Here is a 15,138-nt window from a genome sequence, read left to right on the forward strand (position 1 = left end):
ATAAGAATGTTGGTGACCAAACAGACTTGTGACCATCAAGTTCCGCTGGACAAAAATATATTTCTCAAAATATGTTCTTTTACATTTCACTAAAGAAAGAAAGGCTTATGGGTTTGGAAAAACATGAGTAAGTAAATGATGACAGCATTTTAATTTTTGGGCAAACTACTCCTTACAGTCTAAAAATAAATTATTCTGGAATATTACTTTGATTTAAGTTGTCACCTCACCACCCAGTATTGTCACAAATCTCACAAAGCAGTTACGTTTTAAAAACTGTGACTGGAAATTAAGCCAAAAATAAGGCATTTTGTCCACATAAAGGCAGACCATGCTTACATTATTCTTTCTTGCCAGTTCTTCCTCAGTAATCAGCAGTAAAGTTATCTCGGAGTTATCTCAAATCACCCCAGACAGATATAAAAGCAAAAGAAAAATCTACTAATAAAGAACCACAAGCATTCATTTGTTTTGCAGGTCTTACATGTGGTAAGCAGCTTATGCCACCAGGAAACAGACTGAGCTCTCGTATCAGAATAACAAGAAGAAATTCAGCCGTTGTTTCCCTCCCAGAGATGTCTTGACATCAACAGCTTTTCTTTAGCTTGAGAAAATGATATGTCTGTGAAAACAACTTCAGTTCTTGGTCAAAACCACGTGCCACTCCCAGGAACCTCCTCCCTTTCTGTATCCTGCCGTCCATCCGTAGGGAATCAGTTATCCCAAAGCAGATTCTGTGTGAACACTGCAAAACTTCCTATCATTTATCAGCCACACAATACAACTCCTAATTATAGAGCTCAAGTTACAGCGATGGATTCAACTCTTAGACCACAACATTCACAGGACATTCAAAGGAAGTAGTCTTCATCTTGGGTATATATAGGACTGTATAGTACATGAGACACAATGACTTCTTTAATACTCTATAAATCTGAAAAATATGCTAATTTCACTGGATGCATTATCGGACACGTAGTAGCCAAATGGATAAATATGTGCACTATATTAGTTAGACCAGTTAAAGAATTAGTTCACTTCCAAAATAAAAATTTCCTGATAATTTACTCACCCCCATGTCATCCCAGATTAATGTTTTTCTTTCTTCAGTCGCATAGAAATTAAGGTTTTTGAGGAAAACATTCCAGGACTTTTCTCATGGACTTCAATGGTGGCCAACAGGCTGAAGGTCCAAATTGCAGTTTCAATGCATCTTCAAAGGGCTCTACACACGATCCCAGCCGAGGAACAGGGGTCTTATCTAGCAAAGGATTTTGACTGAAGACAGAAAGACATGAACATCTTGGATGACATGGGGGTGAGTAAATTACCAGGACATTTTTATTCTGGAAGTAAACTAATCCTTTAAAATCTTTATGCCAGTTCTTTTGGTCTCAATTTCAAATCCCTAAAATGTGCTCACACTGCTTTAAAAAGATAGTTTACCCAAAATCATTTACTCACCATATGTTGCTCCAAAACTATATGACTTTCTTTCTTCTTTGAATACAAAATAAGATATTTACAGAAATATTCTTGGTGTTTTCTTGTTCATACAATGAAAGTCAAGGGTCACCAGTTTGGTTTCCAACATTCATCAAAATATCTCCATTTATGTGCCACAGAAGAATAGCTACAGATTTGAAACGATATGAGGGTGCGTAAATGATGCCAAAACTGTTATTATTGTGTGAATTATCCCTTTAAAAAGGCTTGCGCCCTAGAGTCATTTACATGCATATTTACATTTACATTTAGACATTTAGCAGACACTTTTATCCAAAGCGACGTACAAATGAGGACAATGGAAGCAATCAAAATCAACAAGAGAGCAATGATATGCAAGTGCTATGACAAGTCTCAGTTAGATTAATGCAGTACACGTAGCAAGTTTTTTTTTTTTATCATATAATAAATAAAAAGAAAAGGGATAGAAAAAGAATAGAGCAAGCTAGTGTTAGAGGCCTTTTTTGCTTTTGTTAATCAGAAGTCAGAAAGTTAGAATTATAATTGTATAATAAATAAAAAGAAAACAAATAGATAGAATGCAAAAAGATTAGAGAAGCAAGTGTCATTTTTTTTTTTTTCAAAGAAAACAAGCGGTTAGTAAATAAATAGAGCGCAAGTCTAAAAGAGGCAAGTTTTATATCTGTCTGGTCAATGGTACCAGTGGCTGATTTTTAGGATAACCAAAGCTGTACAAGATTCAATCAGAGTTGCACAGAAAACATAATTTAGCTGCAATGTTATTATATTCTCATTCTGAATCTAAAAGGTTTGCGAACTGAATTAGAAATCTGGGATAACAGAATTAGCATCTAAAATAGTTATTTTCAGAGATTTAGAGTGTACTGGCAAAGTGCTGGTAATGTGACACATTGTCCAAGGTTGCCAAGAAAGGAAAAAGCAAAAAAAGCATGGCACGGCAGCATGGTGAACTTCAGAGCGCAGATCCATCCTTTGTTTTGGTTAGACGCAGACATTTGGCGGTCTCAGTGAAAGCTGAGCATGTCAGCCGGTCCAGATGGAGGCCAAACACGGACAGACATCAGACTGCAGCCACATGCAGCCGTCTGTCAGAGCTGTCAACATGAGGAAACAAACAAGGAAAGACCCACTGGCCCCGATCCAAGTACCATGCTCTGGGGCAAAACCAGTCAACCCCGGGACACTTGCTGACACGCTGTACATGGAAACGGGAACACTAACACACAGGAGACTCTGTTCTTGCTGACCAGCTGTGAATCACCCTCATACCTAAACAAGAAGCTGCCACCCAGTCAGATGAGGAGCTGTTCAGAAAAGGATTTTATATACTATAGTCATTAATGTGAAATCCTACTGATTGAACTTGTTGAATGTAGAATTTCAAAGAATTTTTACTCATTTCACGCACTGTGACGTTTCTTGGCTGCTTTACTTTATTTTCTACACTTCCTAGTCTGACTGCCTTTTCGTCCTCTGTTTACAGACCAGTGACATCATTGCCAAGTGTGCCTAATCATCTGGAAAATTTTGAACTTTTTGTCAGCTGAACCCACTTGACCTAAAATATTTTCTTGAAATACCACCTAAGATTTTAAGTTTATGTCAATAATTTAACAACACATTCACATGTTCACAGTTCTCTGAGGTCATGCACGAAAACAAATACATTATATATATATATTTTTTTTTTGTCATTTCATTTTCCTCTGGTTTCACAGACAAGGCTTAAAGGGGTCATGATGTTGCTAAAAAGAACATTATTTTGTGTATTTTGTGTAATGAAATGTGTTTATGTGGTTTAAGGTTCAAAAAATGCATTATTGGGCTTGAGAATGGCGCGGCCGTCGATTTCGACGAAGGAGCGTCCGTAAGGACATGTGACGACTCCAGGCTGGACTCCGCTTCGTCCACGGTGAAAGCCGATCCTCTTCCGAGATCGTGACGTAGGTATGTGGGGGTGTGTTAGAACGAGCCGTTTTAGGTAGGCGTGGCTGACTCTTAACTTTTATAAAGAATATCTCTTTGGATTTGAGACTTTAGTCTTTGCAACTTTACAGATCTTCTTTATGCACCAAGAGCTTGTAACACTCCAAAGAGAAAGGAAAAATTGAAATCGCATCATATGACCCCTTTAAGCCTAGTCCCAGACTAAAATTAAGTCTGAGCTGTTCCAACTGAAAGAAACTTGAACTATGAAAATTCAACTGAAAGTCCTAATTGAACTATGGCCTAATCCTGGCTTAGTCTTAGCCCTCTCTGTGAAACCAGGCCTTTGATTTTTATTTTTATATTGTTTATTTTAATCTTTCAGTTATATGATTTAATTAATCACTAGCTTTTCATCAACACAGATTTTCTGCAACTCTTCAGTCTAAAACTTTATGACATCCTCCAAAGATTTGGCAATGCACAAAGCGGTCACTGTCACCATGTCTTCCAAGCAAGTTCAGTCACAATCAGGCTGTCATCTGTGGTTAATTTCAGTTACCGCCGAAAATAATTTTGGCTTTACATATGTATTTTGTAGACACGTTTTCAGTATTACATTTACAACGGAAGCTTAGCAGGCTCATTTCCCATGGGCTTTTACAAATTGAGAGAAAATGCATATACTGTAGATATAGGGAATGCCATACTGTTAATGCATGTTAAGTTTAAAATAACCAAACCAATTCTTAAAAGACAGAATAGATCATATAGCTTAAGCTGTTATATGGTAACTGTAAACAAATCCAGACATCTTACCTGGCTCCGGTGACATCGACCCCAACCATCAGCTGTCCGTTCAGTGACAGAAGCTCATCTCGCAGTTTAATATCTCCACAACGGGCTGCTGGGCTATTCTTTCTCACTTCAGTCACCCAAATGCACCCGACGTCCAAGACAAGGCCTTTATCGCCCTTCCTGCGCCTCCTCCTGACCCCTTTCTTCTTCCCCTCGGGGTCTCCAAAAATCGGAATATTTCCAAAGCTGAGCCCGAACTCCGGTCCATCTTCCTCAGACTTGCTCAGGTAGACCGCCCTCACCTCAGCATCGATTTCCTCTCTGAATTGGCTGCTACTGTACAAAGGACTCTCAACTTCAGCAAAGTTTAGCTGGATGTATTCCACAAGCTTACAGATGGCAGCCTGGCAAACAGCGCCTGCGCTAGTCCTAGGCTCATTGCCCTCATCTCTGTCCTTTTCTCGTGCCCAGAGCCAGTTCTCCAGCAGAGGTAGATGGCTCAGGGCATTTTCTTGGGTGATAGGCATCCTAGCTGCTGCTGGGCCTGCCTGGGCTGCTCCTGCATGTTGAGTCAAGGCTCTCCAGTGGTGGCTGTAATCAGGCACATTAAAATGGCTTCACATTCCTCTCGAAATGACACCGTGACCTCACAGATTTCAGATCCAGAGCGCTGCCGCCCATCGATAATACACTCAGACCACAGAGGTCCATGATATCATCCGCAGAAACAAAAGGAAAGAGCAGAGATTGAGGAAGTAGGGCACGTTTATGCTTTGAGGGGTAACAAGAGAACGTGTGCCATTAGCGGGTCGTCTTGGTGTGTGCCAAATCTGATTTCCAATACCATTAAAGTGGAAAATTGCAGATCGCTGGGAGTCGAGATCTATCCTGACTCACAGGCGCCACAGACGTCCACCTAATCAGAAAGAAAATAAATAGAAATGCCATTACAAAGCAAATCAGCAGGCATGAACTCATGTTAAAGCGCTGCAGTCATGGCTCATTTGCTACTCAACCACAGTACGGACAGGAACAGAAGAAAGCAAGCTTCCTATATACCAGCTATTTTATTTGACTGACAGAATTCATGAACTGGAAAAGGTTCCAATAATAGTCTTCTGGCCCTTTTACAGATGTGTCATTTGGCTGTTTATACAGACATTCAGTTGAGGCAGAATCAATGCAGTTGAGATTATTCGATGCACAGTGAGCAGACAGAAAGGAAAAGCAAACTTCCTTTCAGTGCTTATTCACCTTAACCTTGTGGAATGTAACCTGACAATAAATGCTGAAACTGCCAGCCAGATGTTGTGATGGTGTAGCTCAAACTCTTGGACTTGCAGACCACATTTCTGGCATATTTAAATATATGCTGTAGACAAAGACCTCAATCAAATTGCTACTCTGGGGTTTTGCTCAAAATAACACGATTTTGGCATCTGTGAGCATCACACAAACTACTAGTCCTCCCATATGAGATCAAAAACCTTTTAGTGAGATAATGGAGCATTTACGTTTAACAATATATCAACTTTACATTAATGTCCATTACTAGGGAAAAAAATTTATTAAACTGTGAGAAGATTACTTAGCACAACTATATAAACAAGAGGGGGATGTACAACCAACTGACCGCTGAAGTCATAAGGATCAGACTAGAAGAGTAAAATGACAGCTAATAGGACAGAAGCCACCACCCCTTTCAAGAGTTTAACCTCAATAACTCACATGAAATTTATAAATGGCAATTCTAAAACATGTCTATCAACAACTAGGCATGCAATAACGTCATTGATAATATGAGTAACGAAAGCAAAATTACAATATTGCATATGAAAACATGCTTACAGTGAAGCTTTGTCTTTCCACAGGAATGTGACACACTCATTTGTCTGTTAAGAGATGTCCTCCCTTACGAAAAAGAAGTTTATTCAAGTGTGCTATTAGTATACTATACTACTTTTTGGTAAGGGCTTACATACACTACAACTGTTTCCCACAATTTACTAGATTACTTTAAAATGAAAATTAAAAAAATATTGCTCATTAAAACACATTTATCAGCATCCTATCAGCTCCTACCTTTTCATATTTTTTGAGATTTTATTTCTTATTCCATTTAAGCACATAGCTATGCCTCTCGTCGTGGTGTACTGTCACAGTGACACAGAAGATCTGCAAACTCCAGACGCACCCTCTGAAAAGACCAACATGTAATAATAGGATTAGTCTCACCCCTACCTTGTGGCACTTAAAAACGCAATGACCCCCCATTTTCTCTTTGGTTGAGTCGTGAATGGTCAGTTCAAGTGTTTATATTTCTGCCAGCAGGTCATTCATGATTACTGATGTTTTTGTTCCTCACATAAGAACAACTTCTTTAACAAAGCAAATGTATATATATAAAACACTGGCACACACTGGCACAAATGAGATGTTTGCAGAAAACCTTTAAGGATTAGTTAAGGCAAAAATGAATATGATGTCATTATTTTCTGTAAAAACTGTAATATTGTGAAATGTGACCCTGGACCACAAAACCAGTCTTAAGTCGCTGGGGTATATTTGTAGCAATAGCCAAAAATACATTGTATGGGTCAAAATTATAGATTTTTCTTTTATGCCAACTACAATTTAATCTTAACAGCAACTTTTTTCTATTTGAATATATTTTACAATGTCATTTATTCCTGTGATGGCAAAGCTGAATTTTCAGCAGCCATTATTCCAGCCTTCAGTGTCACACGATCCTTCAGAAATCATTCTAATATGCTGATTTGGTGCCCAAGAAACATTTTGTATTATTATCAATGTTGAAAACATTGAAACTATTACTTTTTCAGGATTCTTTGATGGACAGAAAGATCAAAAGAACAGTGTTTATTTATAATGTTATAATGTTAATATTATAATGTTATAATGTTAATATTTTGTAACATTATAACCGTCTTTTTACTGTCAGTTTTGTTCATTTTAATGCATCCTTGCTGAGCCCAAATTTTAAGTGTGAGGAAATTGAATTTCTGGGGGAACTGTTCCCCCCCATAAAGTGAATGGTACTCATCAGGTGCTACTTCCTCCTGTCCAGTGACTGTAAAGTGACTGCAAACATTCTTAAGCCATTGGCACGGAGAAGAGCTTCTGCCAATGACAACATCCCCTTGAACAACCTCATGATAAAGAAAGAAAGCTGTTATTCTCCATTGAACTGACCCATATTTAAGGCCCCAAAAAAAGGATTAAAGCTTTGTACTCAGCTCTATCCACTGCAGAGACACAATAATACAAGAACTGCATTTGATAGTGTGACGAGGAAACCATGTGTCACTAGTAAAAACACAGACAAAATGCGATCAATAACTGGATGATTATGGCTGTAAAACCATGAATTCCGCATGGTTAGAATAAAACATCCTTTCATATTAAAACAACAAAAGACTTAATATCATCAAAATCAGGCCTTACATCCGGTCATACATAGGTTTTAAAAAGAACAATAAAAAAAGTTTAAAGATGTCTTATATGGCTAATAATGACCGTTAAAGTTTGTTTCGATTAGACCAGAACAAAACACTTCTCCAGCTTAGCCAAACAATGACATAAAGGAAGCTGAACTGCCTGAGCTCAGAGCTCTGTAAATACATTCAAAATAAAAAGAAAGAAATGAGAGAATATTTCAAAGAGAAACACCATTCCAATGCTGAACTCCAGAGTTCAACAGAATTTGTCACTCTGTTAGGGTGGTCTTTCAACTCCTCTTTGTTTTATCCATTAGGATCACATTACTGAGCTCTCTCGTCATTTAATAGAAGCGTTTACCATGGACGTGGATGTTTTCATCCTGAAACTTTCCTCCACTTTGCATACGCAGACTTCACAAACAAATCAAGCAAGCTCACGCTGTGAAGTGATTCATGAAAAAGAGGAATACCTCGAAAAATGAACACCGTGGTCGGAGAACACTGACTGACAAATAATAAAGTTGGATGCCAAATGTGGAAACATGAATTAACTTGAGTTTTCTAAAGAAGGGCCATACTGCCACTAATCACAGAGGTCTTGCTGAGAGCAGCCGTAAACGGACTCACTCCAGCATGAGGTTCTGCCCTCAGGCCCACGTCAGTGCTTTATAATCTACAGCCATCGATTATGGGGTGAACTGCAACTCTTCTTTGATCTGACAAATGTGATTCTTTACGACTAAAGTAATGGGTTTCATTATTTATAACTCAAATATATTGGAGTTGCCAAAATAAATAGATCTTTCTCAACAACATAAATCTATTCATGCATGGGACTGAGCTATTTGTAATGCTAAACAGTATGTTTTGTTAGTTAATGAGGCACTAGAAGTACAGGATACAGTGTAGTTGTATGATTGTACCCTAGTTCACACACGCTACTGTCAGATCGCCAACAAAGACTGGTTAATAGAGCAACAAATTGTAGCTTCAAAGTGTCTACAAGAAACTGGGTCAGCAACTAGCAATCGAGACTACATTTAAAGCATGTAAAGTCCTTATTTGAGAAGATGTAGCACATTGAGAAGCATGTTGAGTCTAGAGGAAATCCCCACAGTGCTGTTTGTTAATAATGTGAATGCAGATGGACAACACTGAAAGTAATCTGCTCAGGGCATGTAGTTCTAATCCTGACAGTGGGTGGAGGGGTTACCCCACAACTGACCAAATAGGGCGAGGGCTGCAGGTGAAGAGGAGGAATATATCCAGTGAAAAAAAATTGTTGTAGGATTTACTTTTTTTTACAATTGTCACTCAGAAATTGCTGGTAAAGTTTGTAAATAAGTACAAAGAAATGGCAAGCAACACTTTGAATTAAACCTATAATTTTAATGTAGAAAGTCTAAAATGGTATTTTCTTGTAAAACGCATCAAATCATTTTTGTTTTATTTACAACTTCTTTACAAAATCTTTAGAAATATAATATAATTTTTATTTATATTTATAATTTTACACATACATATTTTTTAACAAATGTTATTAAAATGTTTACTTCACAATAGCTTTACTCAAAGACCTTCCAGTGCATTAGCTATCTAATTCCTCCAGCAAAGAAAAGCAAAGAAAAGCATCAGAATTCAAGATTATATTACAATCATTATTAGTATATGGCTATGCTTTCAGTCTATTCTATTGCATTTTCAAATTTAATGTGGCAGTTGCAGCAAATATCATCTGATTTATTTACTCTCATTAAATCAGTAATGGAAAGCATTTGTGGCACTCCATACAGATTAGGGCTGCACGATAAATCGAAATGGAATCGAAATCGCGATTTGACAGAAGCTGCGATTGTCATTCGTATCTTTCAGCGAAGCACGGTTCTGTGATCAGCAGTAAATCTCCATCTAAAGCCCAGAGGGCGCTCTCGCGCTGAAACTCCAAATACGCCTCGCAGAAGAAACCCAGGAAATGTGGTATTTTCACATGCTTTCAGATGGAGCAGCATTTACTTCACAGAGCCGTAGTTCACTGAGAAGCTATGCAAACAGCTGTCATTTATCGCGAACGATTTCTTCGATTTCATAATCGCGCAATAAAAATCGTCTGTGATTTTTTGGCGTAACTTGTCAGTGAACTACGGCTCTGTGTAGTAAATGCTGCTCCATCTGAAAGCACGTGATGATGATTTACTGCTGATTACAGAACCGGCATTACTAACAAAATGCGCATGACAATCACATTCGATTAATCGTGCAGCCCTAATACAGATGATTGCATTTTGAATCAGATTATGATTATAGACCATTTAATAAACAACACAGCCCAAAAAAGTAGCAATGGAGCCCCAACATAGTAAGATTAGACACAAAACATACTAACCAGGAGTTCAAACGAAGATGATTTAACCAACAGACAGCTGTTCAGCTGACAACAGTATGACACTCCTCAGCAACAACAGATGAGAGAATGACATTAAAGCAGTCTCTGTTTGCAGACACAACATGTGTTTTATCAGTCTCATTAAATTAGGTACCATAGCATATTAAAATACTGGACTTGGGTTCGTCACACCGTAAACACTTCAGTAAACTCGCCACACTTGTGTGACCTCTTTAGTAAAGCTAGCCTGGAATCCAGTAGGTTTAAAAGTGCATTTGATTAATATTTAGCAAAAAATAAATAAATAAATAAAAAACACAGCACAGACGTTTTATTTTAATACCTTGCATTTACAGAATGTTTTAACCACTACACTTTCACCACCCCATCTTCTCTTCTCTAACCCTAACAACAGAACAAACAGAATATTTGAACAGGATTAGTGTCCCTGTCGGATGAGTGTTGTATTTGTTTACCAACCTTTGTTTCCCTTTCCCAGCTATCCAACACATCCCTCCTTCCTCCTGGAGACCATATGGCCACAGATTACTGAACCCCCATTTTAACTGATTCTAAAACCTTGTGGCTCACACTGATTCTTATATAAAGAAATGGATGATATTCTTATAGTTTCACATACTAACGTGAAAAAAAAAAGTTTGGGGTCAATAAGATTTTTAACCTTTTTTTTTTTTTTTTTTTTTTAAGAACTGAACACTTCTTTTCAAGGACACATTCAATTCATCAAAATTGAGAGTAAAGACATTTAAAGTTACAAAAAATATGAATAATGTTTTTGTTCCATTTCAAATAAATACTGTTCTTTTGAGCTTTAGATTCATCAAAGATTCCTGGAAAAAAAAATGTATTACAACTTTCCATTAAAATATTCAGCAGCACAACTGATTTCAACATTGACAATAATAAGAAATATTTCTTATTATAGCACCAAATCAGAACATTAGAATGATTTCTGAAGGATCATGTGACACTGAAGGCTGAAGTAATGGCTGCTGAAAATTCAGCTTTGCCATCACAGGAATAAATTACTTTTTAAAATATATTAAAGTAGAAAACAGTTATTTCACATTTTTTAACAGTATTACTTTTTTACTGTATTTTTTAATAAACACAAAAAAACGAACTTTTAGATAACTCAGTGAAAGACCTATTCATTCTCTTTTAAGCAAGATATAATGATTGCTTTTAATATCAAGAATGACTTTTGTTTTTGGATTAAAGTCCTCCTTCATAATGAAACTAAACAAGCCTCTCCATCAATTAAAACAAGTAAGGAGTTCTAATAATAAACACTAAACCAACCCAACTGGTAGCCTACTATTCACCTTTTTAATGACTACTGTAATAAAACTAATAGAGCTACATCAGAATAATGTTATGTATGAGGCACCATGCCATTTAAAAAAAAAAAAAAGTCTAAAGACACATCTTTTTCATCAGCACCTGACCAATTAATACTAGCACTTTTCTATTCTATTCTATTCTATTCTATTAATTTTTTTTTAAATACACCCTGCTATGTGTACTGTGCTAGATTAACCGAGACTTGTCACATCACTTGTATACTGTTGCTCTCTTGTTGGTCGGATTGCTTCTTTTGTTCTACTCATTTGTAAGTCGCTTCGGATAAAAGCATCTGCTAAATGATTAAATATAAATGTAAACGTGTTCGGTTACTGTCTGTGTTCATTGGTTTTGCTTTAACATGAGGTAGCAGTCTCTGGAGTCATACAGTCTGGAACCTTCCACACACCTGCCAGCGCATTCAGTCCTCCTGTCAGCAAACACATGGAGAACGCCTGTCTGACTCTCAGCTACAAAACACTGCATGTTCTTCACATCTCACGAGTCAACAACCACTTTGTGGTTTACAGCCTAAAATAGCAATTCAGTCTCTCCAACACAAACATCTTTGGATTTTTCCAGAAAGACTTGACAGGTGTTTTCCAAACGTGTCTTTGTCAGTCGTTCAGAAGGGTACGCTTACAGTAACCAACAGAAAATCTGAGCCATTCAAGAGAAGAGTTTGGCTTCAAGATCATAATATCCTACTGAAATGCCTCCGTAATGGTTTTTTTTACCCAAACATACAGAAACTTTTATCTGCTTGCCAACATACGATTTTTAGTTGCTTCAAAAAATCCAAAACTGTAAAGCAAAACCATAGAGCCAAATTTGTAGTCTAGCTGAGCATATGGTTGTCACTATTCTATTAATTTTTTTTTAAATACACCCTGCTATGTGTACTGTGCTAGATTAACCGAGACTTGTCACATCACTTGTATACTGTTGCTCTCTTGTTGGTCGGATTGCTTCTTTTGTTCTACTCATTTGTAAGTCGCTTCGGATAAAAGCATCTGCTAAATGATTAAATATAAATGTAAACGTGTTCGGTTACTGTCTGTGTTCATTGGTTTTGCTTTAACATGAGGTAGCAGTCTCTGGAGTCATACAGTCTGGAACCTTCCACACACCTGCCAGCGCATTCAGTCCTCCTGTCAGCAAACACATGGAGAACGCCTGTCTGACTCTCAGCTACAAAACACTGCATGTTCTTCACATCTCACGAGTCAACAATCACTTTGTGGTTTACAGCCTAAAATAGCAATTCAGTCTCTCCAACACAAACATCTTTGGATTTTTCCAGAAAGACTTGACAGGTGTTTTCCAAACGTGTCTTTGTCAGTCGTTCAGAAGGGTACGCTTACAGTAACCAACAGAAAATCTGAGCCATTCAAGAGAAGAGTTTGGCTTCAAGATCATAATATCCTACTGAAATGCCTCCGTAATGGTTTTTTTTACCCAAACATATAGAAACTTTTATCTGCTTGCCAACATACGATTTTTAGTTGCTTCAAAAAATCCAAAAATGTAAAGCAAAACCATAGAGCCAAATTTGTAGTCTAGCTGAGCATATGGTTGTCAGTTTTTAGTGAGGTCACCTCTAGGGAATGATTCTCCAAACAAACACCAAGCAAAGTTAAACAGATTTTGGCATTCAAAGGCTTGACTTAAAGCAATAGCACAAACAAACTTGAGACTTGACGTATTCAAATGTTGTGAAACACTTACGGTGCAAAAGAACTGAAAGAACTAAAACCGGAGGGGAGCTCTTCCCAGCCGAATGTGAGAGAAAGCTGTGGGGGGTGGGCACAATGTAATTTACGCAGATGTCAGAGGTGTGCCACTGTAGGAGCGAGACCCCCTCATTCAGATTCATTCATGCACTCTCCGTTCTCATTGAGGACAATGAAATGCACTTACAGGGGGCTCTAATATGTAAATGAAACCCTAGACAGGGTACAATTCATCAAGTACCCATACTTGCCATAAAGACCAATATAGTGATGGCCATTCACAAATGAATGGCTGTTTTCAACACGATTTGCAATGATGCCAATAAGGACTGAAATAGGGCAGTAATGAATGGAAGGTTTTTCAATGGAAGCTCTAAATCTGATTATTTTTGGGCCCTTCATTGGTAATACATCTGGTTTTAAGAGTTCTTTTTTATTTAATCTTGTTTTTAGTCTTTGATCAGTTTAAAAAAAAATGTGTATATATAACTATATATTGCTAGTGTTAGCAGAGTTTTTGCTTAGGATAAAACATCCAAACATCAAAAAAAAAAGAAAAAGAAAAGACAATTCACTCACTTGCCCACAAGTCAAGAGCTGAATGAAGTCTAGACTAGACAAAGTAAGGGTCATCTCCATTCTTTTCAGGGAGGCTAGGGAAGCCACATGGAAAAAAAGTGGGTGCACTTATAAAAGACGTGACATAATACTGATGCAAAACCCTCTGCAGAAACTTTGGTTTTTGCAAGGGTGAAATAAAAGTATGGTTTAGTAGATGTCAAACTCAAACTCCTGCACATCATTGGATGTTAATAGTCTGCTATAGTTTTTTATACACATACATTTTTATAAGAGAAAAATAAATATTTAAATTTCATACCAGCAGGGATCCATTCAAATGTGTCTCCATTCATCTCTGAACTTTGACCGTCCTTCGTTAAACAGATAACCACACAGGCAAAATGTATGTAAAGCATCTAATGTCAGCCATGCAAAGACAAATGTTTAGACGCTCTATATCAGGGGACTTCAATGTTTTTCAGGGCAAGGACAACTTAGGTGATAGAGACATGGAGCAGGGACCCCAATACAAAATGTGTCAAGCAGAGCTACACATTAAGCATATAGCCTTCAATATTAATAGAAACTAACCATATTATGATTAAGAATAAATTATATTATGTTACATGTATATTATGTTATGACAGTAGATCAGAACTATGCACATTATTGTTGTCTCACATGCCTGTATATGACTTGTTAAAATGCATCATAAAAAAAACAAGTTGAGATAAAAATCACTTTTATCTTTTACTAGTCAGATGGACATTTACACTTATCTGAACTTTAAGTTTATTAAAAATTCACATTTTAATTTTACCGTCAGAAGGACAAATAAACATTTTTGTTAAACTTTAGCTTCAAGTTTACTAAAACTTAACATTTTAATTTTACTGTGAGATGGACAATTAAGAATCAAATCACTGAGTGAGGGTTTTCTAATAAAGTGCAGATATAATGTGTAAGCAAGGGCTCCACAATTACAAGAATAGCAATGTACAGTGAGACATTCACGATTATTTAAAAGGCATTACTTTTACAAAAATTGGAATGGAATTTAAAAATATATCGATACGAATATTTTTCTAGTAATTTATTAGTCTACATTTACATTGCGCATATCGATTTCGACAAGCCATATTTTTGTCCTGTGCTAGCATCACAATATCAATTGCAGATTCAGAATGAATCACGCATTTATATGTAGATGTCACTTCCAAAACTTTGCAGCATGTAATCGGCAGTCGGTCCTCGTAGCAGCATGAAAAACAATACTTTTATTCAACGGATTATAGCTATATCCTCGAAAGTGTGAAAGACCGCTCACTTTACAATCACTAAAAAGCTGTCACTCATCTCAGTTTGAGATCTCACAACGTTCCATTAAAATCAATAAAGTTTTCTAGACTGCATAATGAATCTT

At 37.0% G+C, this 15,138-nt stretch overlaps 1 protein-coding gene across 1 annotated transcript in view; it reads right to left on the minus strand.

Annotated features, from left to right (window-relative positions):
* LOC107708617 (PDZ domain-containing protein 2-like) overlaps positions 1-15,138 on the minus strand; it is a 74,391-nt gene that overhangs the window by 56,647 nt on the left and 2,606 nt on the right. The window contains exon 3 of the mRNA XM_016512896.1: positions 4,234-5,128. Coding sequence (XP_016368382.1) covers positions 4,234-4,739 — 506 coding nt within the window. The 5' untranslated portion in view covers positions 4,740-5,128. The remainder of the gene's footprint in view (positions 1-4,233; positions 5,129-15,138) is intronic.

This window comes from Sinocyclocheilus rhinocerous, unplaced genomic scaffold (genome assembly GCF_001515625.1).
Source record: "Sinocyclocheilus rhinocerous isolate Xijiao unplaced genomic scaffold, SAMN03320098_v1.1 scaffold1858, whole genome shotgun sequence".
Classification (NCBI taxonomy): Eukaryota; Metazoa; Chordata; class Actinopteri; order Cypriniformes; family Cyprinidae; genus Sinocyclocheilus; species Sinocyclocheilus rhinocerous.